This window comes from Tribolium castaneum, chromosome 8 (assembly GCF_031307605.1).
Source record: "Tribolium castaneum strain GA2 chromosome 8, icTriCast1.1, whole genome shotgun sequence".
In the NCBI taxonomy this organism is placed as follows: Eukaryota; Metazoa; Arthropoda; class Insecta; order Coleoptera; family Tenebrionidae; genus Tribolium; species Tribolium castaneum.
Genome location: NC_087401.1, coordinates 15,219,302 through 15,245,077, shown reverse-complemented (window position 1 = coordinate 15,245,077; position 25,776 = coordinate 15,219,302). Strand labels below are relative to the sequence as shown.

General features: G+C 33.6%; 4 protein-coding genes and 1 non-coding gene across 8 annotated transcripts in view; 4 read left to right on the top strand and 1 right to left on the bottom strand.

The window, feature by feature from the left end:
• The window catches only part of LOC659018 (uncharacterized), a 44,970-nt gene extending 36,464 nt beyond the window's left edge, over positions 1-8,506 (top strand). For all 4 annotated transcript variants that reach the window (XM_965357.4, XM_008192231.3, XM_064358256.1 and 1 more), the window contains one exon: positions 6,642-8,506. In XM_965357.4, the coding sequence (XP_970450.1) occupies positions 6,650-8,275 (1,626 nt within the window). In that variant the 5' untranslated portion in view covers positions 6,642-6,649 and the 3' untranslated portion in view covers positions 8,276-8,506. The remainder of the gene's footprint in view (positions 1-6,641) is intronic.
• A 1,722-nt stretch (positions 8,507-10,228) lies between these two features.
• Positions 10,229-11,077, top strand: LOC103312262 (hypothetical protein). Its single transcript, XM_015980781.2, has one exon. It carries the CDS (start codon positions 10,289-10,291, stop codon positions 10,844-10,846), a length of 558 nt encoding a protein of 185 aa, XP_015836267.2. The 5' UTR covers positions 10,229-10,288; the 3' UTR covers positions 10,847-11,077.
• A 3,297-nt stretch (positions 11,078-14,374) lies between these two features.
• Positions 14,375-16,003, bottom strand: LOC659180 (uncharacterized). Its single transcript, XM_064358451.1, has one exon. It carries the CDS (start codon positions 15,956-15,958, stop codon positions 14,489-14,491), a length of 1,470 nt encoding a protein of 489 aa, XP_064214521.1. The 5' UTR covers positions 15,959-16,003; the 3' UTR covers positions 14,375-14,488.
• Positions 16,004-17,775: 1,772 nt separating this feature from the next.
• On the top strand, positions 17,776-19,433 carry LOC659249 (uncharacterized). The gene has a single exon (XM_965574.3). The coding sequence runs from the start codon at positions 17,971-17,973 to the stop codon at positions 19,390-19,392; it is 1,422 nt and encodes a 473-aa protein (XP_970667.1). The 5' UTR covers positions 17,776-17,970; the 3' UTR covers positions 19,393-19,433.
• A 3,953-nt stretch (positions 19,434-23,386) lies between these two features.
• LOC107398062 (uncharacterized) lies at positions 23,387-23,898 on the top strand. The gene is made up of 2 exons (XR_010335189.1): positions 23,387-23,492; positions 23,546-23,898. It is a non-coding gene; the product is annotated as an uncharacterized LOC107398062 (transcript).
• The last annotated feature ends 1,878 nt before the right edge of the window (positions 23,899-25,776 follow it).

The window sequence follows — 25,776 nt, the reverse complement described above, 5'->3', positions numbered from 1 at the left end:
CTGGGAATACGGTTGAAGATACAAAAAAAGTGTAAGGAACAAAGTTGTAGAGAATTAAATTTCCTATAAAAAAGTCCGCGACACCATATTTTTATCTTCAACGGTTTAGGCTTAAATTAACTTTTTGTTACTTGACCACCGTAAAATGAAACGAATCCGTCGTTTCAGCGACTTTGAATGTCTTTAGGGCCTAAACCGTTGACAATAGAAATACACTCTCGCGAACTTTTTCAAAGGAAATTTAATTCTCTACAACTTTGTTCCTTACACTTCTTTTGTATCTTGAACCGTATTCGCTACGTTCGCAAAAATATAAGGTGGAACGCAAATTGATAATTCTTTGCGCACCGTCGCATATTTATCAAAACGCTGAGAATACGGTTGAAGATACAAAAAAAGTGTAAGGAACAAAGTTGTAGAGAATTAAATTTCCTATAAAAAAGTCCGCGACACCATATTTCTATCTTCTACAGTTTAGGCATAAATTAACTTTCTGTTACTTGACCACCGTAAAATGAAACGAATTCGTCGTTTCAGCGTCTTTGAATGTCTTTAGGGCCTAAACCGTTGACAATAGAGATACGGTCTCGCGGACTTTTTTAAAGGAAATTTAATTCTCTACAACTTTCTTCCGAACATTTTTCTTGTATCTTTAACCGTATTCGCAGCGTTTTGAAAAATACGAGACGAAGCGCAAATTTTACATTTCAAATTTTTTTTTTGTTTTTTTATGAAAATTTCAGTTTTTCTGTCTTTTGAGAGTGCAGAACCCAACATTTCGGCATATTTTTCCAAGTTATTAGTGAATTAATTAATTTAAATTAACTAAATTAATTTAAAACCAAGCGCTACTATTTGTTTTGGGTTCAGAAAATCCAGCGGTTTTGTATCCTAAGTTATAGTTCTCCGTAGTCCAGACCTGACATAAAATAGCAGTTTCAAAAACTTTCTAGATTAGTCCAACAATTCAATTTTTATGACTCTTTCAAGAATTCCGCATCATAAAATCTTCTCAGTTGTCTAATCGCTTTAACCATCTGATACAAAATTAAAACCGAAAAGATGATATCATGATGATATCAAAGGAGCGTACGAAGGTCGCCAGTGGCTTGGAATCAACCAAAGTTAATTTTTGTAAATAATAACAGTCTGTGAAGTGGGAATATTTCACGCTCTAAAGTATCACAAAGGAAGCAATAATTTTTCGAACAAATATTATTATATCACTAATTCCACGTCGTGTGCATAATAAAATGCTTCCGTTTCGTAGTTTCTAATACCTTGTAGATAGCAGCAATTGATTGTAAATCATTTTTTATCAGTTTAAAATGACAGGAAAGCGATAATGACCCAATTAGCGCACTTCCCTTGAGACTTTTAACCGATGAAAATCTATCCTCACTGTCACTTGGTGCCCATCCGGGTCATGTTTTAGCACAATTAGCGTCCGGATTTGGCGAGTCGGCACTGCAGGAAACTGCAAAACGAGCCTTATTGTAAAAAAATGCAATTACATAGCAGGAGGCAGTGCTAATTCTATAATGACGATATTGTCTCTGTAATTTATTCCGCATCCGTTAACCTTGCGAGGATATCATTATTACGTCGATTTCGTAATTTTACCGTCATTTGATCGGAACACTAGACTTGGATACGTTATTAAAGAAATTAATTGGATATAAGTACGGTGCTGTTTTTTCGCAAGGGATAAGTGGGGCTTGCTCAAGGCAAGGCGTTCCAGAACGAAATAATCGCCGTGGAATTTTCGGGAGGGTTTAATTAAAATCGTTTTATCCCTTTTGAGCGAAAAATTATAACCAGACTATAAATAAGCTAGTTGCAGGTGAGCGAACGCAACTCGCCGATGGCCTTGCCAAGGTTATCCTTACTTCATCTCCATCGTAAACAAATAAATTACAAGATTACAGCCATGCTGGGGTATATAATTACCCCCCACCTGGCAATTGTTCGTTCGTTGACTTCTTAACTACGATTTTTCGATCATTTTTCACCCTCATTTTCTAATAAAGGGGCCAAATGCCGGACAATAGGCGTGACAAATGTATTGTGCTTGAACAAAATTAATAAGCGTTTGAATAGAACTCAACTTTATTTAATTGTGAGTCAGGGGATTTAATTTTAGGCGACAAACCGACAATTACAACACCTTTTCCAACTGTATTTCAGTCATTTGTGAACATAATTCATCTTTTCTGAAATTAATTAGATACTTTCTTACCTACAATTATTGGAAAAAGTGTAGTTTTAATATATTTTCTTGTTTTTCAAAATATTTTCAAAATACTGCAAGCTATATTTTTTCAATTGTTATCCGGTGTAGCGATTTTTCTGATTTTTGCAGAACAAAGCTTTTCGCAAAGGCTTTTTATTGGAAAAAAATGGTAAACTGACCATTTTTTCTTAGAGTTCTAATGAATTTTTTTGTTTTATCATGTTATGTTTTCAGAAATAATAAAGAACTAATTAGCTTCTTAGCGAATTTTGTTGTTTTTTTTTAATTCCTTGGCAAGACAATTATTTTTTCAAGTGGTGTTGAAAAAAATTAATAAAATTAATAAGCGTTTGAATAGAACTCAACTTTATTTAATTGTGAGTCAGGGGATTTAATTTTATTCGACAAACCCACAATTGTACACCTTTTCCAATTGTATTTCAGTCATTTGTGAACATAATTCATCTTTTCTGAAATTAATTAGATACTTTCTTAACTACAATTGTTGGAAAAAGTGTAGTTTTAATAAATTTTCTTGTTTTCTCAAAATATTTTCAAAATACTGCAAGTTATATTTTTTCAATTGTCATCCGGTGTAGCGATTTTTCTGATTTTTGCAGAACAAAGCATTTCAAAAGGGCTTTTTATTGGAGAAAAATGATAAACTGACCATTTTTTCTTAGAGCTCTAATGAATTTTTTTGTTTTATCATGTTATATTTTCAGAAATAATAAAAAACTAATTAGCTTCTTAGCGAATTTTGTTGATTTTTTTTAATTCCTTGGCTAGACAATTATTTTTTCAAGTGGTGTCATCCCATATAACGATTTTTCTATTTGTTTGAAGAAAACAAGGTTTACGAAAGAGTTCTTGAATATGACAATAAGGCGAATTATTAGAAGTTAGGATCTTATCAAGTTTTTTGTTTTCTCAAAATTTCGCTTTACTATACAAACTATATTTTTTTCAAGCGTTTTTATTGATTTTTGCCGAAAACAAAGCTTTATCAAACGGCTTTTGACTGTAAAAAATGGTGAACTGACAATCACTAGTTAGGGTCTTAATGAATTTTTTTTTCTCAAAAAACTTCACAATTTTTTTTTAATTTCATTATATGTAAAGTATTTTCTGATTTTTTACAGAAAACAAAACATTCAGTGGACTTTCAACTGTAAAAATATTGCTGAGCCAGATAGGTCATAATGAATTTTTTTGTTTTTTTCAAAATTTCTTCATAAAATTTCTTTCAAGTGTCATTCCGTTTAGTTATTTTTCAGATTTTTGCAAAAACTATAAGCTTATTAAAAGAGTCTTTGACCATAATAAAATGAGGGACCAACAATCACCAGATAGGGCCTTAATGAATTTTTTCGTGTTCCCAAATTTTTACGTGTTCTCAAATTTTTTCCTGTTCACAATAACAGTACAATAAATATAGCCTTCACATTCGACAAATTCACGATTTCTTTGACATTTGGCATCGTCACGACTTAAAACTAAAGGTCACGTATCTACAGGGTGTTTCATGGAAGAATACGAGCCTGAATACTTTTGTATTAAAGTTTTTTATTAATCGGCCTATACTTACCTAATTATACAGTTTTCTTTAATTTCAGTCCATGAATGTTTATTTTCTGCATATTTCTACGACATTTTTTGAATCTCGGCCCAATTTTTTATACCTATATCTCGTGCATTCGTCTTATTTTTTTTAGTTTTAATTTTAATTAAACTTTAAATCTATAAAAAACAAAATTTTCTACTATTACCGTATCAAAATCAAAGATTTGTAAATAATTACAGCAGTAAAACTAACTTGCTACCATTCTGCAATAATTATTTTTTCATTATTTTTTTCTAATTGATAAAAAAGTTTTTGTTCTACGCTACTCTACAACTAACTGATGTGACATTTTTGCCAAGACGATTATTATGATTCTGTTTTCATTATTTTCTACGAAATTTTGAATGTCTAATTTGTATTTTATGTCGACTAGATACGTTAGATACGTCTAAAGTCTTGCAATTCTTCAATTAAAGTGTTTAAATAGCGAAATTCTAGTTAATTCCGGCAAATATCAGCCGATATTTAAAATAATCAAACACCAGTTTTTAAAAGTCGCTTGATTGGTCTGTTTTAACGTGTGGACTGCATTAGCCCATCAATATCCAATGACAAACACTGCGCAATTTTTTGTGCGGTAGATAAACAAGGTGGAGGTAATCTCAGTATTTTTATTGGTCAATTACTCATTCTTGGGACAAATGAGACGCTAAACTGGTCCAAGGGCCGGTCTTTCTCATAGAACTGGATTTCGCTTTAGGTGCGATAAAATGGTTCTGAATTCTGAAGAACTAAGCGAAAAACTGAAAAAACTATAGAACTGGAAAAGAGAAACACTAATAAATTGAAACATTAGATTCTGAATAAAAAACCAATGCACTAAGAGACTAAAATGTTAAACTGGAATACAAGAAAACTAAAAAATTGTATAAGATTAAAATTCTTTAGAACATAACGACTGAAAGAGTGATAATTAAAAAACTATGAAACTGCAAACTAAAAACATTAATAAGATAAGATAGTAAAATTACGTATAAATGAAAAATTGAGAAAATGAATAATATGAAATATGAGGAAATTAAGAAACTAAAAAACTTAAATACTGGAATTTGGCGAAAAAAATTCCCAGCTGAAAAATAAAATAAATAACTATGAAATTGAAAAATTTGGTGATGATAAAAAACTATGATGACCAATAAAAAAATTGAACAAAAAAGTTCAACACAACTGTAGGATGTTTAGGAAAAATAAAACGGGTATTGTTTTGGAATTTTTTTATGGAAATATTCTGGTAAGAAAATCTCTTAAAAATTTCGTCTTTGGAAAATTTCCTAAAATCTAGTTTCTATTGTTCATCTAGTTTCCGACCATTTTTATCTTTTTCCAATTCCATTATCTGATAACACTGATAACACAATTTACAATTTGTAACTCGATGGCTTAGGAGTTTATTATTTAAAATGTTAAAAAATTTACAACACAAACATGACACGCTTAAAAAAATGCAGTTTTTTTGTATGTTATAGGATAGAATCTCTACATTTATTGAGAAATCTTTTACAGAAAAAAAGTTTTTCGATTAATCTGAACGGAAGATAAGACTGTAGAGACAAAATTTTTCAGTTTTATTCAATGATGGTTTAAAGCGGTACATATTTTTTACTTCCAACCACCCTAACTCTGTTAATTTAAATAATACTTTAATAATAAATAAACGAATAAAAGAAATAAAAGAAAACAGAAGAACATTTTTATATAAAATTATAATCGCAAAAAACTGAATTTTGGCTCATTATTTTCATTTTTTATCAAGTAAACTTTAGAAAAATACGATAAAATTGTGCTATTAATTAAAAGAAATGTCATATTTGTTCACGATTTTCACTCAAGAAGTTCAAAATTCGATGGCAGACTGACTGAGTTACTTTACATAATTCACTAAGTTATAATAAATTAGAATTGAACATTATTGTTTATTCGATAGTGAACCAGCCAAAAACTAAACAAAATATTGAAGTTTGACAATTGTTGACCATTTTACAAGGTCTACTTGATTAACTATAAAAATTACGAAGTAAAATCCGTTTTTTGTAATTTTTTCCAAAAACTATAACAGATAGGTATAGGACGTATGGATAAAAGTCTCCATAAAAATCGATATTCTTTCGATTACCGTTAAGAAAATTTGAAAAAACTGAAAAAATAGTTTTTTGGTAATCATTTTGAAAAAATCATACTAGCCATGTATTTTGACAGTTGCCAACTTCGAAAATTCTAGCAAACTCTTCAAAACTTTGGTTATCGAATGCAAACAAAAATTTTCACTTATTGCAAAGGGTTCAAGAGCTGTGATATCTTAGATAAACCCTTGCAAATAAAAATTTATCAAAAAAATTGACTTATGTGAATAACTATGACAGATAAGTACTAACAATTTGGGTAAATTTTACTCAGCTTGAGAAGTTGAATGTGTGTTACTATTTAAAATTTCAAACTTAATTTAATTAATTTTCTGTAGTTTTGGAAGCTCAGCCATTTTAAAAATAATTAAGCTGAACTCAAAATGGTCGACTTAGAGCGCATACAAAATTTTAAAGCTCTAGCTGTATTAAAAGTTAAAAGGTTTCTAAGGTAGGTTCGGAAAGAATCACCATGTTTAGGATAGAATCTACATTCATTGAGAATTTTTTTACAAAAAAAAAAGAAATTTCTAAAAAAACAGTAGAACATTTTTATATAAAATTTTAAGCTTCATAAGTTCTCATCCATTTTGCTCAACCTTGACCAAAATTCACGTAGAATTCTGCGTTCTAATCCCTTTTTTTTCATTTCTCCTTGTTCCAGCCGCCAGCATGAAGTGCGGAGGCCGCTTCATCACGAAACTCCTCATCCAGCTGATGGCCGTCGGCATAATCATCTTCACCATCATCCAATTCCGCCCCATCAAGCTCGACATGACCGTCCCCCACCTCAACAGCCGCTTCCTCCTCCAGAAGCGGCTCGACCCCCTCACCCGCCACGCCGACTCCACGACCGAAAGCAACGACCTTGAGCCGTTCGTCGACAAGAGCCCATCCCTGTCCGAGGACAAGCTGGTCGAGGACATCCAGAAGCGCATGCCCAACCTCCCCATCGTCTACTGGAACAAGAACAAGAACAAGCCGATGGGCATGAACCACTCCTGCGCCCGCTTCCCCAGCATGTTCGACCTGGAATTCAACAACCTCTACTGGCAGACGCTGCGCACCTCCAACGGCACGTTCCAGCTCTTCGGCGCCTATTTGGACAAAAGGGCCAACAATAGGCTGGGCCCCACTGTGCGCATCCTGGGCATGATCGACAGGATCGAACCCACGGTGGTGACCTATTGCCAGTTTTGGTTCGACGGGAAAAAGGAACCAGTGGTGGCGAAGTCGTTCGAGTACAAGTACATTTGGTACAAGAAGTGGGGGAACTACAAGCAGGGGATTTACCAGCCGTATTTGACAGCGTGTGTCATCCCCCAACACTATAGGGACAAAATCCCCCAAAGTATATCACTAGTGGAGAAGGCTTGTGACAACTCAACTAATAATCTGAGAGTGATTTTTGAAAAACCAACACAGAAAAAAGACTTTGCTGTGTGTGTCAAAGGTTTGGACTTCCTCCATGAGGACTTGTCCGTGCGTTTGATCGAATGGATCGAACTTTTGAACCTTCTAGGTGCCGATAAAGTGTTCTTTTACGAACTCCAGGTGCACCCTAACATTAGCAAAGTGCTGCGACATTACGAGCAAGAGGGCAAAGTGCACGTCACCCCCATTAACCTAGCCGGGGGGCAACCCAACGCCCCCTCCTTCCAGCACTTGTACCTCACCAAGAAGACCAACCACAAGCGCCAGAACGAGCTGATCCCTTACAACGACTGCTTCTACAAGCACATGTACGAGTACAAGTACATCGCCCTTTTGGACATCGACGAGGTGATCATGCCTCTGGAGGGCACCACCTGGAAGGGCCTCATGGACAAGGTCCTGCCCAAGGCCCTCAAGATCAACAAGGAGGAAAGGGCGTCTTACAACGTCCGCAACGTCTACTTCCTGGACGATCTACTCCACAACCACGGCTGGTTCAAGGAGATCCCCAAGTACATGCACATGCTGCAGCACGTCTACCGGGCCAAGAACTTCACCAAGCCCGGACAGTACGTCAAGTGTTTCCACAATACGGAAAAAGTGCTAACTTTGCACAACCATTTCCCGCTCTCGTGTCTGGGAAGTGGGTGTACGTCGTATCCCATTGAGACAAGTGACGCTCAACTGCACCATTACCGCGCCGACTGCGTCAAAACGCTGAAGAAGAGCTGCGAGGAGTACAGGAAGACGAGTGTGATGGACACCACCATTTGGAAGTTTAAGCAGCCGTTGGTGGGGCGTGTGACGGCCACTTTGCGGACTTTGGGATATTTTGCCAATCAGGAGAAGGACAGTAAGCGGTGATGATTGCGTGCTCAATTTACAAGTTCCAGAAAATTGTGATAAATTGTTGGATGCCATGGAGGTTTTTTGCTCAATTTGGTTGCGTTTTGCGTAGGTTAAGGCATCGCTCGAGTGTATATAGATGAGGCGAGTTTGCATTGTGCCTTTAGGTAATAGATGTAAGGATTAACTATTTATTCTATGTAAGTTATTTATAAACGCATTAAGAGGAATAAAACGATTTTCGAATTATTGCCTGTTTTTTTTTCTTTAGTTTTTCTTAGAATCTCAGCAAAAATCTTTCTGAGAGAACTAGAAATCTATGTATGTCAGCATTTTTTGTTTGTGTGTTAATTTCCCGAACATGTGGCAAGAGATTTAAGGTAAGTTATTGGTGATAAGCCACAGTCAACTTTATTAATGAAATAAATAAACATATTGATTTAGCAACGCTTGATGTATTATATTTTGCTATTATTTGTTTTGTGAAGTAAAACGAATTTAAATTCGAATTCGAAAACGAATCAAAATCGTTTTTTATCTAAAATACTCAAGAGCAGATATGCTTTCCGGGCTAGTTTATGAACAAGGAAGGAAAGAAAAATAATTGTGTAATTGAAGTATTTCAACAAAACTAGTCACTCCAAAATAATTTGGCTTTTTTGAGTGAGGAATCGTTGGGAATTAATTTATTTCAGGGAAAGTGGTACGTGAAAAGAGATTCGATCAGATTATTTTTTTTATCCAAATTATATACTCGTAGTAGGTTTTGAAACTTAGGATTAGTTGAAGATTTTAAAGTCTCTCATGTAGTTTTCGAAAAACTTTCGAAAAGTTACGACTTTTTTAGAAGTCGTGGAACAATTTTGGTAGATAGATAGGTTTCTAGGAGTTTCAGAAGAATATTAAAAAATTCCAAGGACTTCAAAGGATTTCTGAGGTTTTGTGTATTTTTTTACGTAATAAATGTTGTAAAAAAGATTCAAATATCAAATGATGTTGCAATACAGAAATTAATTAAATGTATGTAATTTTCTGAAGGATTTTTTGAGACTTGTTGGCATTTTTGGGAATTATGTTTTGTAATAATGTGAAAACAAGCAGAAAAAATATATTTTCTTTTCGAATTTTAAGGAATTATGGCAATTTTTTTGAGGTCTGAAAAATGTGTCAAAAATTTTCTGCTGATTGTTTTACTTATTTAATAAAGTTAGTTGTGTTCCAAAGAAATTTGGCTTTTTTTTCAGCGAAAAATTGTTGGGAATCAACTTATTAAAAAAAAAAACTGGTATGTGAAAAGGGGAATTCGTCGTTAGATTACCGATCAGAGAATTTTTTTGAAATATTTTGAGTGCATTTTTGGGAATTTTCTTCTGCAATAATATAAAAACTCTGTGCTATTTTTAAGAACATTATAACTTGTAGACGTTATAATAATGTCAAATTTTGCAGATTTTTCTTCAGATGGATTGTGAAATTAATTAAATATCCAAGTAATTTATTGGGATTTGCTGGCATTTTTGTGTTTTTTTGTAATAAAATAAAGACATCCCAAAAACTTGTAAATCATTCGTTTATTGAAGAAATAATGGTAATTTTTTTATGATTTCTGGAATCTATAAAAAATTTTTAATGGTAAACTTTAAATGATATGTTGAAACTTTTGAGCACCTAATAACTTGGTTTAAAAGCCATAAAACAATTTTGAAGTACTTATATTTTTAACAAAAGACATTTCAATGGTTATCAAAGGATTTCTGATTAATTTTTTTACATGATGACTGACATTTTTTCTGTAATACAATGCGAAAACAGACTGTCTCGGGATTTTTTGAAATAATAATAACGTAAAAACAAGCTCAATAATTTGTTTACTAAAGAAAATTTCATAGAATTTCAGAAACGCGTCGTGTATTTCTACCTTTTATTTCTTGGGAATGCTCAAAGGTTTTCCATTGTACAATATATCATAATGATTAAGCAAAGTAATATGTAGACGAGCTGATCCCTTACAAGGACTGCTTTTACAAGCACATGTACGAATACAAGTACATCGCCCTTTTGGACATCGACGAGGTGATCATGCCGCTGGAGGGCACCACCTGGAAGGGCCTCATGGACAAGGTCCTGCCCAAGGCCCTCAAGATCAACAAGGAGGAAAGGGCGTCTTACAACGTCCGCAACGTCTACTTCCTGGACGATCTACTCCACAACCACGGCTGGTTCAAGGAGATCCCCAAGTACATGCACATGCTGCAGCACGTCTACCGGGCCAAGAACTTCACCAAGCCCGGGCAGTACGTCAAGTGTTTCCACAATACGGAAAAAGTGCTCACTTTGCACAACCATTTCCCGCTCTCGTGTCTGGGAAGTGGGTGTACGTCGTATCCCATTGAGACAAGTGACGCTCAACTGCACCACTACCGCGCCGACTGCGTCAAAACGCTGAAGAAGAGCTGCGAGGAGTACAGGAAGACGAGTGTGATGGACACCACCATTTGGAAGTTTAAGCAGCCGTTGGTGGGGCGCGTGACGGCCACTTTGCGGACTTTGGGATATTTTGCCAATCAGGAGAAGGACAATAAGCGGTGATGATTGCGTGCTCAATTTACAAGTTCCAGAAAATTGTGATAAATTGTTGGATGCCATGGAGGTTTTTTGCTCAATTTGGTTGCGTTTTGCGTAGGTTAAGGCATCGCTCGAGTGTATATAGATGAGGCGAGTTTGCATTGTGCCTTTAGGTAGTAGATGTAAGGATTAACTATTTATTCTATGTAAGTTATTTATAAACGCATTAAGAGGAATAAAACGATTTTTAAATTATTGACTGGTTTTTTCTTTCCTAGCGAGTTTTTCTTAGAATCTCAGCTTAAATCTTTCTGAGAGAACTAGAAATCTATGTATATTCGAATTCGAATTCGAAAACGAATCAAAATCGTTTTTTTATCTAAAATACTCAAGAGCAGATATGCTTTCCGGGCTAGTTTATGAACAAGGAAGGAAAGAAAAATTATTGTGTAATTGAAGTATTACAACAAAACTAGTCACTCCAAAATAATTTGGCTTTTTTTGAGTGAGGAATCGTTGGGAACTAATTTATTTCAGGGAAAGTGGTACGTGAAAAGAGGTTCGATCAGATTATTTTTTTTAACCAAATTATATACTCGTAGTAGGTTTTCAAACTTAGGATTAGTTGAAGATTTTAAAGTCTTTCATGTAGTTTTCGAAAAACTTTCGAAAGGTTACGACTTTTTTAGAAGTCATGGAACAATTTTGGTAGATAGATAGGTTTTTAGGAGTTTCAGAAGAACGTTAAAAAATTTCAAGGACTTCAAAGGATTCCTGAGGTTTTTTTTAATCTTTTTTACGTAATAAATGTTGTAAAAAAGATTCAAATTTCAAATGATGTGAAATTAATTAAATCTATGTAATTTTCTGAAGGATTTTTTGAGACTTGTTGGCATTTTTAGGAATATTGTTCTGTAATAATGTGAAAACAAGCAGAAAAAATAATTTTTTTTTCGAATTTGAAGAAATTATGGCAATTTTTTTGAGGTCTAAAAAATGTGTCAAAAATTTTCTGCTGATTGTTTTACTTATTTAATGAAGTTAGTTGTGTTCCAAAGAAATTTTTTTTTTTCAGCGAAAAATCGTTGGGAATCAACTTATTTTAAAAAAACTGGTATGTGAAAAGGGAAATTCGTCGTTAGATTACCGATCAGAGAATTTTTTTGAAATATTGTTTGAATGCATTTGTGTGCATTTTTGGGAATTTTCTTCTACAATAATGTAAAAACTCGGTGCTATTTGTAAGAACATTATAACTTGTAGACGTAATAATAATGTCAAATTTTGCAGATTTTTCTTCAGATGAGTTGTGAAATTAATTAAATATCCAAGTAATTTATTGGGATTTGCTGGCATTTTTGTGTTTTTTTGTAATAAAATAAAGACATTCTAAGTAAATCATTCGTTTATTGAAGAAATAATGGTAATTTTTTTATGATTTCTGGAATCTATCATAAATTTTTAATGGTAGAGTTTAAAGGATATGTTGAAACTTTTGAGCACTTAATAACTTGGTTTAAAAGCCATAAAACAATTTTGAAGTACTTATATTTTTAACAAAAGATATTCCAATGGTTATCAAAGGATTTCTGATTATTTTTTTCACACGATGACTGACATTTTTTCTGTAATAAAATGCGAAAACTGACTGTCTCGGGATTTTTCGCAATAATAATAATGTAAAAACAGGCTCAATAATTTGTTTACTCAAGAAAATTTCATAGAATTTCAGAATTCGAATTCGAAAACGAATCAAAATCGTTTTTTTATCTAAAATACTCAAGAGCAGATATGCTTTCCGGGCTAGTTTATGAACAAGGAAGGAAAGAAAAATAATTGTGTAATTGAAGTATTTCAACAAAACTAGTCACTCCAAAATAATTTGGCTTTTTTTTAAGTGAGGAATCGTTGGGAATTAATTTATTTCAGGGAAAGTGGAACGTGAAAAGAGGTTCGATCAGATTAATTTTTTTAACCAAATTATATACTCGTAGTAGGTTTTCAAACTTTGGATTAGTTGAAGATTTTAAAGTCTTTCATGTAGTTTTCGAAAAACTTTCGAAAAGTTACGACTTTTTTAGAAGTCATGGAACAATTTTGGTAGATAGATGGGTTTCTAGGAGTTTCAGAAGAACGTTAAAAAATTCCAAGGACTTCAAAGGATTTCTGAGGTTTTTTTTAATCTTTTTTACGTAATAAATGTGGTAAAAAAGATTCAAATTTCAAATGATGTGAAATTAATTAAATCTATGTAATTTTCTGAAGGATTTTTTGAGACTTGTTGGCATTTTTGGGAATATTGTTCTGTAATAATGTGAAAACAAGCAGAAAAAATATTTTTTTTTTCGAATTTGAAGAAATTATGGCAATTTTTTTGAGGTCTGAAAAATGTGTCAAAATTTTTCTGCTGATTGTTTTACTTATTTAATGAAGTTAGTTGTGTTCCAAAGAAATTTGGTTTTTTTTTCAGCGAAAAATCGTTGGGAATCAACTTATTTAAAAAAAAACTGGTATGTGAAAAGGGGAATTCGTCGTTAGATTACCGATCAGAGAATTTTTTTGAAATATTGTTTGAGTGCATTTGTGTGCATTTTTGGGAATTTTCTTCTACAATAATGTAAAACTCGGTGCCATTTTTAAGAACATTATAACTTGTAGACGTAATAATAATGTCAAATTTTGCAGATTTTTCTTCAGATGAGTTGTGAAATTAATTAAATATCTAAGTAATTTATTGGGATTTGCTGGCATTTTTGTGTTTTTTTGTAATAAAATAAAGACATTTTAAGTAAATCATTCGTTTATTGAAGAAATAAAGGTAATTTTTTTATGATTTCTGGAATCTATAAAAAAATTTTAATGGTAAAGTTTAAATGATATGTTGAAACTTTTGAGCACCTAATAACTTGGTTTAAAAGCCATAAAACAATTTTGAAGTACTTATATTTTTAACAAAAGATATTCCAATGGTTATCAAAGGATTTCTGATTAATTTTTTCACATGATGACTGAAATTTTTTTTGTAATAAAATGCGAAAACCAGGACTGTCTCGGGATTTTTTGCAATAATAATAACGTAAAAACAGGCTCAATAATTTGTTTACTCAAGAAAATTTTATAGATTTTTTTTATTGAATTTTCCTTTATTGAAGGAATTATGGTAAAACTTTTAATTAATGGGAACTTTTAAATATTTTTTATTGTTTTGCTAGCACAATGCAGTATAAACACTCGTAGATTTTTAAAAATTTCAAAAGTATTTCGTAATTTCCAAAGATTTTAAAAAATTTCAAAAGTATTTCTTTCAAGTGGTGACCACATATTTAGGTATGTTAGACATTTTCCGAGTAAAGTTTTGTTATTTTGGATGTTTCCTTCAATTAAGCTTATTTTGATAAAAATTCGTGGACAGTAAGTTACGAAGTTAATTTTTCGTTTTTGAACTAAAATTTTAAAGTTTTTGTGACGAGACTGAAGAAAATAAGCATTATCTTAAATTTATCCGATCGTTCTAGTACGCTGTTTTTCAGCAAAATGAATAATTTTGAAAATTTTCTTTAACAATAAGCGGGTAATTATTATTATTTTTTATCTACAAACACAATTCACAGTCCTTTTTCTTTATTTGCATACAAAATAAATAACTAAACTACTATCACAGTAACTTCACAACAACCCTAAATTCGTGCTAACCCTATCCACCCTCCTTATCAACTCTTGCTTAAAATTCCAAATTCTCGTATCCATCACTGTATCATCCCTCATCTGGTCACAAGTCTTTGAACTAACCCCCCTAGCACACCCAGTCCGATAATGCTGAAGATGCGCCAGACTGACATTGATCGAAACGTGGTCGCAACCTTTCAAACACTTGAGCGGAAAATGGTTATGCAAAGCCTCAACTTTCCGCGTATCATGAAACCCCTTAACGAAATGCCCCGGCTTGGTGTAATTTCTCGCACGTATGACGTGTTGCAACATGTGCATGTGCTGCGGCACGTCCTTAAACCACTCATGTTGGTGCAAGTTATTGTCCAGGAAATAGACATTTCGCGCCATATACGAGCTCCGATTCGGTTGATTTTCCTCCAAAGTCTGGATCAACTGAAGCCACGTTTCTTCAACCGGAATTATCACCTCATCAGTGTCCAAAAGCACGACAAACTTGAACTCGTCCAAGTGCTTGTAGAGACAATCATTGTAGGGGATCACCTCCTGCAAGCGCCGCTCAATCACCTTCTTGTGCAGGAACAGTGATTGAAGGGGGGGATTATTGGAGAAGTTCTCCAACAGCGAAATGGGCGTCACCTCAACCAGCCCCCGATCCTCGTAATAATCCAGCAACCGTTTCGTGTTGGGGTGCACCCGAAACTCGTAAAAGTTGATTTTTTCAACCCCCAGTATTTGCAAAAGTTCGATCCATTCGACCAAACGTAGCGACTTGTCTTCAAACGGGAAATTCAAACCTTTGACACACACCACGAAATTTTTTTTCACCACTGTTTCTTTGCCAAAAATTTGCAAAACATTGCTCGCGTTATCACACGGTTTTTCCACGAGGGACACCCCGAAAGGGGCCCCTTTCACGGGACACTTGATCAAGTAAGGGTGCACGAACTGGCCCCGGTCGGCCCCCCATTTGCGGGAAAACAGCCAAAAAGGGGCCTCACTTTCCACAATCACCGGTTTTGTGGAGTTCTGGTACCAGAATTGGCACCAGAATTGGGTTTCTGGCGGGTGTTGGGTGAACATGGTGATAATGCGCACGAAGTCGCCCCCACGACGGTCAAAATACGCGTTGAAGAGGAACAACGACCCGGTGGATGTTTTCTGGAGCTGCCAGTGGTCGTTCCGGAATTGGAGGTCGAACAAGTCGGGGAATTTCGCACACGTTGTGTTGAGTTTGGTTGGTTTTGGCGCCTTGGGGGTGAAGAACACGCTGGGGATGTTGCCGGTGGTGTTTTTGGCGGGCGGGAGGGAGAAGGGTTTGTCAAGGGGGTCGCTGGGGGCTTGGAGGATTTGGCGGAAGGTGTGGTGTTTGGTGGGGGTTTGGTCCGAAGTTAGGTTCTTGGAGATGACGAAAGTGCAGATGATACCAAGGGTTATTAGGAACAACAAGCACAGTTTCTTCGACATGTTTGGATGTGTGATGTGACTGAACTAGTTGTAACACTGTTAAGAATTTATGATAGTAATTATCTCGGTGATAAAGTTTAGGTCTTATTGTATGACGTGGAAGAACAAAGACAACATTTTAAGAATTGTTTTATTACTATCAAGTCTATTTACAAATTACTTTGCTTAATCATTGAGATATACTGTACAATGAAAATACTAAACCTTTGAGCATTCCCAAGAAATTTCCTCTTCAAATAAAAGTTACACATGCAAAAATAACACCATTTAAAAGGTTTTTTTGTCTTAATTTTTCTCGAAATTTGGCTCCAAAACCAAGTCGAGGGCCAATTATTTCGCATTATTTGTTTTCCAATTTCTTGCGTTATTAGCTGGATGAGTTCGTAAAGAAAAATATTATTTGGTGGCGATTTCGTGAAATCATGAAAAAAACGCAAATTTTTAATTTAAAAATGCAAAAATTCGGCAACTTTTTTGATGATCTGCGCAATGCAATTATTTCACAATGAAAAAAAAGGTCATTAAATGTCGGGGAGACTTTTAGTTTCATCTTATAGTAAATCACTGATGTTCACTGCATATCAAGAATAAATGTTATGCAACTAAATATACAGTACCAGCACAAGCGTATTTTGTGTTGCCTGGACACTACAATAAGTTTTAGAAAGTATCTTGTGAATTAAACTAATAAATAATCGCATTAATCGTAAATAAATCTAAAAAATTGATTTGTTTTTTATAATTTAATTAAAACGTTTTGTCGATGATTGTGATTATGATTATTTTTAAATTATGGGACTTTCCAGTCCAAGAAAAAATCCAGCTTTTTCCGAAAATAATATTAATAAATGTAAATAACTAAGCAAGTATGAATAATGTTTTTCAAAATTCCGAGTAACAGATTTTTGTAAAAGTCCTGTTAAAATAGTGCATTGCTTTAAACTACGGTCCGCCATGTTGTTTTTATTAAAGTGGCAGAAAATCAATTTTTTAATTTTATTTGCTTCTCATTTGGTTTTCTGGATGATTTAAATGACATTTACGCCTGTTTGTAAATGTGTTGAAGAATTTTGAAGGAAATTGTGTTATTATTTCGCTTCCTTAAATTATCTCCAAATAAATTGATCAATACTTCAAATAAACTCATAAAGCTTTACTAAGCTTTATTTGTAAAAGATCCTAAACTTTAATAATCAACGCCATCTGAGCTAATTATTTATTTATTCTACAAGGGTGTAATCCAAATCGGTAGGTAGAGGTCTGGAATTCCAAGAAAGACCTCATAGGCGGAGCCAGTGCATCAAGTGTAGGGATTGAGCAGTGGCGTAGCAAAAAATATTTTTGGAGTTTTTATATTTATGTTTTTTTTCAAAATATAGCCAAATCAGGCTTTATGTGTTTCTAAACTTTTTTTATTTTATTTCCATTTTTTTAATTTTTCAAATATTTAATACTTACCAGAAAAATAAAAAATATAATATTAAAAACAGTAACCAAAAATATTGGTGGGCATTAAAGGAATAAAATCGAAATAGTATTTTTGAGATATCAAATAAATAAAACAAATTACCAAAAATTTTATAAACAACAAATTTTATTTTAGTTTTATTTATTTTACAAAAATTTTATTTATGTATTATTTTTTAACAAAAAATTTTAATATAACTAAAGAGAAGTCCGTACAAATTGAAAAACTGAACCAAAAATTGGACAAAGAGATAAAACACCTGACATGACAATTAAAAACCAAAACCATAGAGTGTCATCCAGATAAGATAACGTTTGTGTAAATAGTTATGCTTTAAATATACGTACAAAAATATTTGTACCTACCTGATTTTATCGTCCAGTCTCAACAATTCTATCGAACTACATTAAAACTTTATCAGTACTTAAAAAAAACAATAAATGACACTGAAATAGTGCATTTCGCCGTGTTATTAACACAATAACAAGTGATTTTGTAATAATACCACGAACTCAAGTAATTTATTTTAGTATGAGCACCCACCATGTTGAAAAAAATTTACTTCGTCCTTCTGGTACCCACCATCTTGTTGATAATTTTCTACCACCAGAACAAGGTACCCAAAAAATCAAACCCCGACTCTAAAAAGTCCCTAAATATCGGAAACGTCCCCGAAATCTACCTCTCCGACGCGAAAATCACCAAATCAATCAACCACAGTTGTGCCAACTTCCCCCAACTATCCGATCTTCACTTCAACAACAACTACTGGCAGTTACAACAAACCACATTCGGGGATTTCTACCTCTTTGGGGCCTATTTGGACCAACGCCACGACCCCGTAGTTCGCATCTTGGCGCTGTATGAGGAGTACCAACCCCAGAACACGTACTTCTGCCAACTGTGGTACGACAATTCCCCCAGACCGCTCATTGTCGAGAGCGATGTTCCCTATTGGTTGTTTCGGCATAACTGGGGGGCTGATAACAAGGCATACAAGCACCCTTATCTTATCACATGTCCGGTGGATTTGATCAAAGGACAGAAACCCTCAAGTGTGTCTTTGGTCGAAAAACCGTGTGACAATGCGAGCAATAATTTGCGAATTTTTGAGAGTTTTTCCAAACGTCGGAAAAATTTTCTTGTGTGTGTCAAGGGGCTGTTTTACCCGTTTGAGGACAAGACGCACCGTTTGGTGGAGTGGATCGAACTTTTGGGGCTCTTGGGGGTGGAAAAAATCCACTTTTTCGAGCTAAATGTTCACCCAAACACGAAAAAATTGCTCAGTTATTACGAAAATCACGGGAGGATTGAAGTCACGCCTTTGTCGGTTGCTGGGAGTGTCTCAAACAACCCCCAGGCGGTGGAGCGGTTCCTTCGGGAGAAGTACACGGAGAGGCGCCTCCAGGAGGTGATCCCGTACAACGACTGTCTCTACCGCCACCTCCACGAGTTCAAATACGTGGTTTTGTTAGATACTGATGAAGTCATTATTCCAGCCGAGAACACTTGGCTTGAATTAATAGAAACCTTGCAAGATATTCTGCCAAATAGTTCGTCCTACATGGCCAGAAATGTGTACTTTTGGGACAACCCCTCGCATCAGCACGAGTGGTTTGAGGGGATTCCCCGCCACATGCACATGTTGCAGCACGTTTTCAGGGCGCGAAAGCACACAAAGCCGATGTATTTCGTGAAGGGGTTTCATGATACGAGACTTGTGATTGCATTACATAATCATTTTCCGTTCTTGTGTTACAAAAAGTGTGATTTTACTGAGATTGATTTGGGTTTGGCGCATTTGCAGCATTATAGGGCTGATTGTGCCTATGGGGTTAAAAATTGCGGGGTGATGAAGAGTGAGAGTGCTATGGATACGCGAGTGTGGAATTTTAAGCACGAGCTAGTGAAGCGAGTGGAGAAAACTTTGGCGGATTTAAATTTGACGCTAAAGATGGAGGTTTAACTGTAACTCAATGACTAATAAATTTTGTATTGGATTGTTAACACTGTTTTTTATTACGTGGCGTTAAACACCTAATTAGGTGTGATAAGAACAGAAGCATGGCACACTTGATAAGCCAAAAAGTTGCCAAATAAACTATTTTTTCTGAAAGACCTACGGATATCTAAAGGTTAGGATACGAAAGGATGTACAAATAAAACGTTCCCGTCTTTGATAGTTCCGCTAATGTCGCTAGAGAGCGCAGTTGTTCCACTACCGTCTAAGTTTTTGAAAAAAATGGTTGTATTTGTATAACGGTTAACATCCAGCTAACGAAAAAAATACAGGCAGATAGAGCGTTAAATTCTCAATAGTAGGACATAAACATAAGGCAAAAATCTTCTCGTGAACTATATTTAAAAAAATTTCAAACTTTTACAAATTAGCACTCTGCCCCATATTTTGAAAACGCTGCGAATACGGTTACAGATACAAGAAAAATGTTAGGAAAAAAGTTGTAGAGAATTAAATTTCCTACAAAAAAGTCCGCGAGACTATATTGTTATCTTCAACCATTTAGGCCCCAAAGTCGTTCAAAGACGCCCAAGCGACTTATTTGATTCATTTTGCCGGTGGTCAAGTATTGCAAGTTAATTTGCACCTAAACCGTTGAAGATCGGAATATGGTGTCGCAGACTTTTTTGTAGAAAATTTAATTCTCTACAACTTTGTTCCGCACAATTTTTTTGTATCTTGAACCGTATTTGCAGCGTTTGCAAAAATATAAGCTGGTACACAAATTGATAATTCAAGCGATAATTCTTGCGCACCGTCGCATATTTATCAAAACGCTGGGAATACGGTTAAAGATACAACAAAAGTGTAAAGAACAAAGTTGTAGAGAATTAAATTTTCTATAAAATAGTCCGCGACACCATATATCTGTCTTCAATGGTTTAGGTGTAAATTAATTTTGTGTTACTTGACCACCGGTAAAATGAAACGAATCCGTCGCTTCAGCATCTTTGAACGTCTTTAGGGCCTAAACCGTTGATGCTAGGGATATGGCTTTTTAAACTTTTTTAAAGGAAATTTAATTTTCTACAACTTTGTTCCTAACATTTTTCTTGTATCTTTAACTGTATTCGCAGCATCGAAGAAAGAAATTTTTGTTTAAAAACGCACCACAATTTTCTACGTAAAATCTTGTTCAAATTTTTACTTGTTGATATTTTCGAGCCCCAATTAGTGTTTTTATCTCAGTTATTGTTTCGCAGCCATTAATTTATTGTTATTGTTGTTCGCTTAATATAAAAATGGGAAACCAATTTGTGAAATCATAACAAGATGCAGCTTCTCACGTTTGTTGTAATTCTTACTTTGCCTTATGTAAGTATGGAAATGGTCTTAATACAGCTTTTTAATTTACTGTTTTCTATCAGTTTGTTTTTTCCAAACCTGACCTAGCTTCCGTCATCCAAAATGCTTGTAAGACAGAAAAAGACTACAAGCAGCAGTTAGAAGAGAGCTACAGAAAGAGCTTTTTAAAGGGTTTAGACACTGCACGAATTGTTGGCAATGCATACAAAACTGCTGTTCGTGCTTATGATGATTGTATACAGGCAGTTAGAATTACGATGTACATGCAAGTTGAAGATAGAAAAAACAGGCCGTGGCGTAAAGACGCACTTCCTCTTGAAGTGGTGATCAATCAAAACTGTTTAGCCAAAACCACGACCAAGCAATTATTCGACTGTTTGCGTTATTCTAGCGAATAAAGAAACATCTGATTTTGAATTTTGTTGCTAATTTGTTAAATAAAGTTTCAGACAAGTCAATAGTTTAGTTGGTTAAATGTTAAATGTTAAAAATAAAAAACCCTAGCAGAGAATTATGGACTTTTATATGCCTTAACAAGCCATTAGAGTTGTTAAAAGTATACAAAAAGTCCATATGTTTGAATTTTTGATGTTTGATTTTTCCAATTTTTGTCGCGATTTTGGTCAATTTTCGTTACCCGGAATATTTATCGAGCAATAACACCGGAACTATTAAAAATAACCTCATGAAGTGTATTATCGTTGGAAAGCTCTTTCAATTATCTATTTTTTTCAAAAAAGATTATTGTTCTCCAACTAATAGTTTTCGAGCAAATTGCAAATAAAAGCAAAAATTGGTAAAATATTAAAAAATTTATAACTAAAAAACTATTAGGAATTTGTCAATTTTCTCGATGTCAATCGAATCTCCGAATCATTTTGCATAGATATAAACTAAAATAGTTTCACTTTTTTGAATAGTTTAGCCGTAATTTATTTTATTTTAATTTGAAAAATGGTGGAAGCGCCGAGTTATTTTTCAAAAAATTTATAACTCGAAAACTAAAAGTCGTAGAGCAATGCGGTTTATTCCATTGAATTCAGCGGCTCATTTTCTGTATTATATCAACTTTTCACACGATTTAAAATTTTCAATTTTTTTGCTCAAATTTCCTGAGTAGTAAATACTTACCTTCAAAGTGATGAAAAAAAAATTTTTTTAAACTCACTCCAGCAAATTTTTATGGACTTCTATATGTCTTAACAACCCACTAAAGTTGTTAAAAGTCCACAAAAAGTCCATTTGATCGATTTTTTGATGTTTGAGTTTTTCAATTTTCGTCGCAATTTTTGTCGATTTTGGGTACCCGGAACATTTATCGAGCAATAGCTCCGGAACTATTAGAGATAACCCCATGAAGTGTATTATCGTTGGAAAGCTCTTTAAATTATCTATTTGCTTCAAAAAAAATTATTGTTATTCGACTAATAGTTTTCGAGTAAATTGCTGATAAATGCAAAAATTGGTACAATTTAAAAAAATTCATAACTAAAAAACTATTGGGAATTTGGCAATTTTCTCGATGCCAATCGATTCCCCGAATCATTTTGCATAGCTATAAACTAAAATAGTTTCACTTTTTTGAATAGTTTAGCCGTAATTTATTTTATTTTAATTTGAAAAATGGTGGATGCGCCGAGTTATTTTTCAAAAAATTCATAACTCGAAAACTAAAAGTCGTAGACCAATGCGGTTTATTCCATTGAATTCAGCGACTCATTTTCTGTATTATATCAACTTTTCACACGATTTAAAATTTTCAATTTTTTTGCTCAAATTTCCTGAGTAATAAATATACTTACCTTCAAAGTGATGAAAAAAAATTTTTTTAAACTCACTCCAGCAAATTTTTATGGACTTCTATATGTCTTAACAACCCACTAGAGTTGTTAAAAGTCCACAAAAAGTCCATTTGATCGATTTTTTGATGTCTGAGTTTTTCAATTTTCGTCGCAATTTTTGTCGATTTTGGGTACTTGGAACATTTATCGAGCAATAGCTCCGGAACTGTTATAGATAACCCTATGAAGTGTACTATCGTTGGAAAGCTCTTTGAATTATCTATTTTTTTCAAGAAAAAAATATTGTTCTCCGACCAATAGTTTTCGAGCAAATTGCTGATAAATGCAAAAATTGGTAAAATTTTTAAAAATTCATAACTAAAAAACTGTTGGGAATTTGGCAATTTTCTCGATGCCAATCGATTCCCCGGATCATTTTGCATAGATATGGACCAAAATAGTTTTTCTTTTTTGAATAGTTTAGTGGTAATTTATTTTACTTTAATTTGAAAAATGGTGGATGCGCCGAGTTATTTTTCAAAAAATTCATAACTCAAAAACTAAAAGTCGTAGAGCAAAACGGTTTGTTCCAGTAAATTCAGCGGCTCATTTTCTGTATTATACAAACTTTTAACGAGACCTAACATTTTAAAATTTTTTGTTAAAAAAATTTTACATAGCTAAGGATTAAAATAGTTTCACTTTTTAATTGAGAAATTAAAAAAAATAAAAATTTGTGCTTTTCCCTTGCATTTTCAATTTCAAAGTAATGCGTAGGTTCAACCGTAATAATTGTTGATAGTTTCGAGTCCCAATTAGTGCTTTTATCTCAGTTATTGTTACCACAGCCATTAATTTATTGTTATTGTTGTTCGTTTAATATAAAAATGAAAAACCAACTTGTAAAATCGTAACAAGATGCAGCTTCTCACGTTCGTTGTAACCTTTACTTTGCCTTATGTAAGTGTAAAAATGGTCTTAATACAGTTTTTAAATTAACTATTTTTCATCAGTTTGTTTTCTCCAAACCTAACCTGGTTTCCGTCATCGAAAACGCTTGTAAGCCAGAAAAGGACTACAAAGACCAGTCAGAAATAAGCTATAGAAAGAACATAGCAGAGAATCAAGAAGATGGACTCATTGTTGCCAGTGCATTCGAAGGTGCTAAGCATGCTTATGAGGGTTGTGTACAAGCAATGAAAATGTTGATGAATATTCAAATTGAAGATAGAAAGAACAGACCGTGGCGTAAAGGTGGACTCCCTCTTGAAATGGTGATCAATCAAAACTGTTTCTCCCAAAGCACGACCAAGCAATTATTTGACTGTTTGCGTTATGTTTCACAATAAAAAAACATCTTATTTTGCATTGTGTTGATAATTTGTTAAATAAAAAATTAAGCAAGTCAATAGTTTTCGAAAAATTGTTCGTAAGAGCAAATTTAGGTAAATAAAATAAAAAAATCATAACTAAAAAACTATTGCGAATTTGGCAATTTTCTCAATGCCAATCGATTTCCCGGATTATTTTGCATAGATATGGACCAAAATAGTTTCACTTTTTTTAATAGTTTAGCAGTAATTTATTTTATTTTAATTTGAAAAATGGTGGATGCGCCAAATTATTTTTAAAAAAATTCATAACTCAAAAACTAAAAGTCGTAGAGCAATGCGGTTTGTTCCATTAAATTCAGCGGCTCATTTTCTGTAATATATTAACTTTCAATGAGATCTGACATTTTAAAATTCTTTGCTAAAAATTAAGATAGGCATTTTCTATAGTGGAAAATTATATTCAACAAAAAAATTCATAACTCAAAAACTAAAAGTCATAGAGCAACGCGGTTTGTTCCATTGAAATCAGCGGCTCATTTTCTGTATTATACCAACTTTTCACGAAATTTAAAATTTTGATTTTTTTTGCTAAAATTTACTGAGTACACTTACCTTCAAGAAATGAAAAAATTAATTTTTTTCAAAACTCGTTCTGTCATAGTTTTGTGGACTTATATAAGCCTCTAGAGTTTTTAAAAGTCTACAAAAAGTACATTTGATCGATTTTCTTATGTTTAATTTTTCCAATTTTTGTCGCGATTTTGGTCAATTTCCGGTACCCGTAACATTTATCGAGCAATAATTTCGGAACTATTAAAGATAATCCCATAAAGTTTATTATCGTTCGAAAGCTCATTGCATTGTATATTTTTTTCAAAAAAGATCATTGTTCTCCGACGGATAGTTTTTAAGAAAATTGCAAATAAAGCGAAAATAGATAAAATTTAAAAAAATTCGTAACCAAAAAATTATGAGGAATTCTGGAATTTTCTCGATGCCAACCGATTTTCCGGATCATTTTACATTGGTATGGATAAAAATAGTTCCACTTTTTTATATAGTTTTGCCGTAATTGATAAAATGAAAAAATTGAAAAATTTGTTAAAATTTGATGGAACAAAGCGTTTGCTGTATAAACGCTTAGAAAACGTAAATTTCGGCAAAACTGGGTAATTTTTTCGTTGTATTAATAATTGTTGCCATTTTCAAGCCCCAATTAGAGTTTTTATCTCAGTTATTGTTACCACATCAATTAATTTCTTATTGTTGTTTGCTTAAAATAAAAATAAAAAACCACCTTGTAAAATCACAAGATGCAACTTCTCACGTACGCTGTAATCCTTACTTTACCCTATGTAAGTCTGGAAATTTTCTTAACAGTTTTACAATTTACTTTTTTCAGTTTGTTTTTTCCAGACCTGACCTAGTTTCCGTCATTGAAAACGCTTGTAAGCCAGAAAAGGAATACAGGGAATTGACAAAAAAAGAAAATGTGCGTCGGGAAATCTCATTTAGAGCTGAGGCTGCCTATGAAGCTTGTGTACAATCAATGAGAGTGCTTTTGTATATGCAAATTGAAGACAGAAAGAACAGACCGTGGCGTAAAAACGCACTTCCTCTTGAAGTGGTGATGAATCAAAACTGCTTGACCCACACCACGTCTGTTGAATTATTCAACTGTTTGCGTTATGCTAGCTAATAAAAAGAAACATCTATTTTGAATTTCGCGGCAAGTTAAGTGAGGGTTCAGCCACGCGGGGGCGCCATAATTAATTCCAATTACGATTTCAATCGAGTTTTTCGAGCTTATTATGCCAAATAATTAATTAAAATCACCACTAATGCTCCCCTAGTCTCATTATTTATAATTTTTTTAGGTTTTGGTAACTTAGCTGGGCGACTGTGTTACA

Excerpts from the sequence above, each read along its gene's own strand:
- LOC659249 (XM_965574.3), top strand. The coding sequence starts at position 17,971 with ATGTTGAAAAAAATTTACTTCGTCCTTCTGGTACCCACCATCTTGTTG.
- LOC103312262 (XM_015980781.2), top strand. The coding sequence starts at position 10,289 with ATGTACGAATACAAGTACATCGCCCTTTTGGACATCGACGAGGTGATC.
- LOC659180 (XM_064358451.1), bottom strand. The coding sequence starts at position 15,958 with ATGTCGAAGAAACTGTGCTTGTTGTTCCTAATAACCCTTGGTATCATC.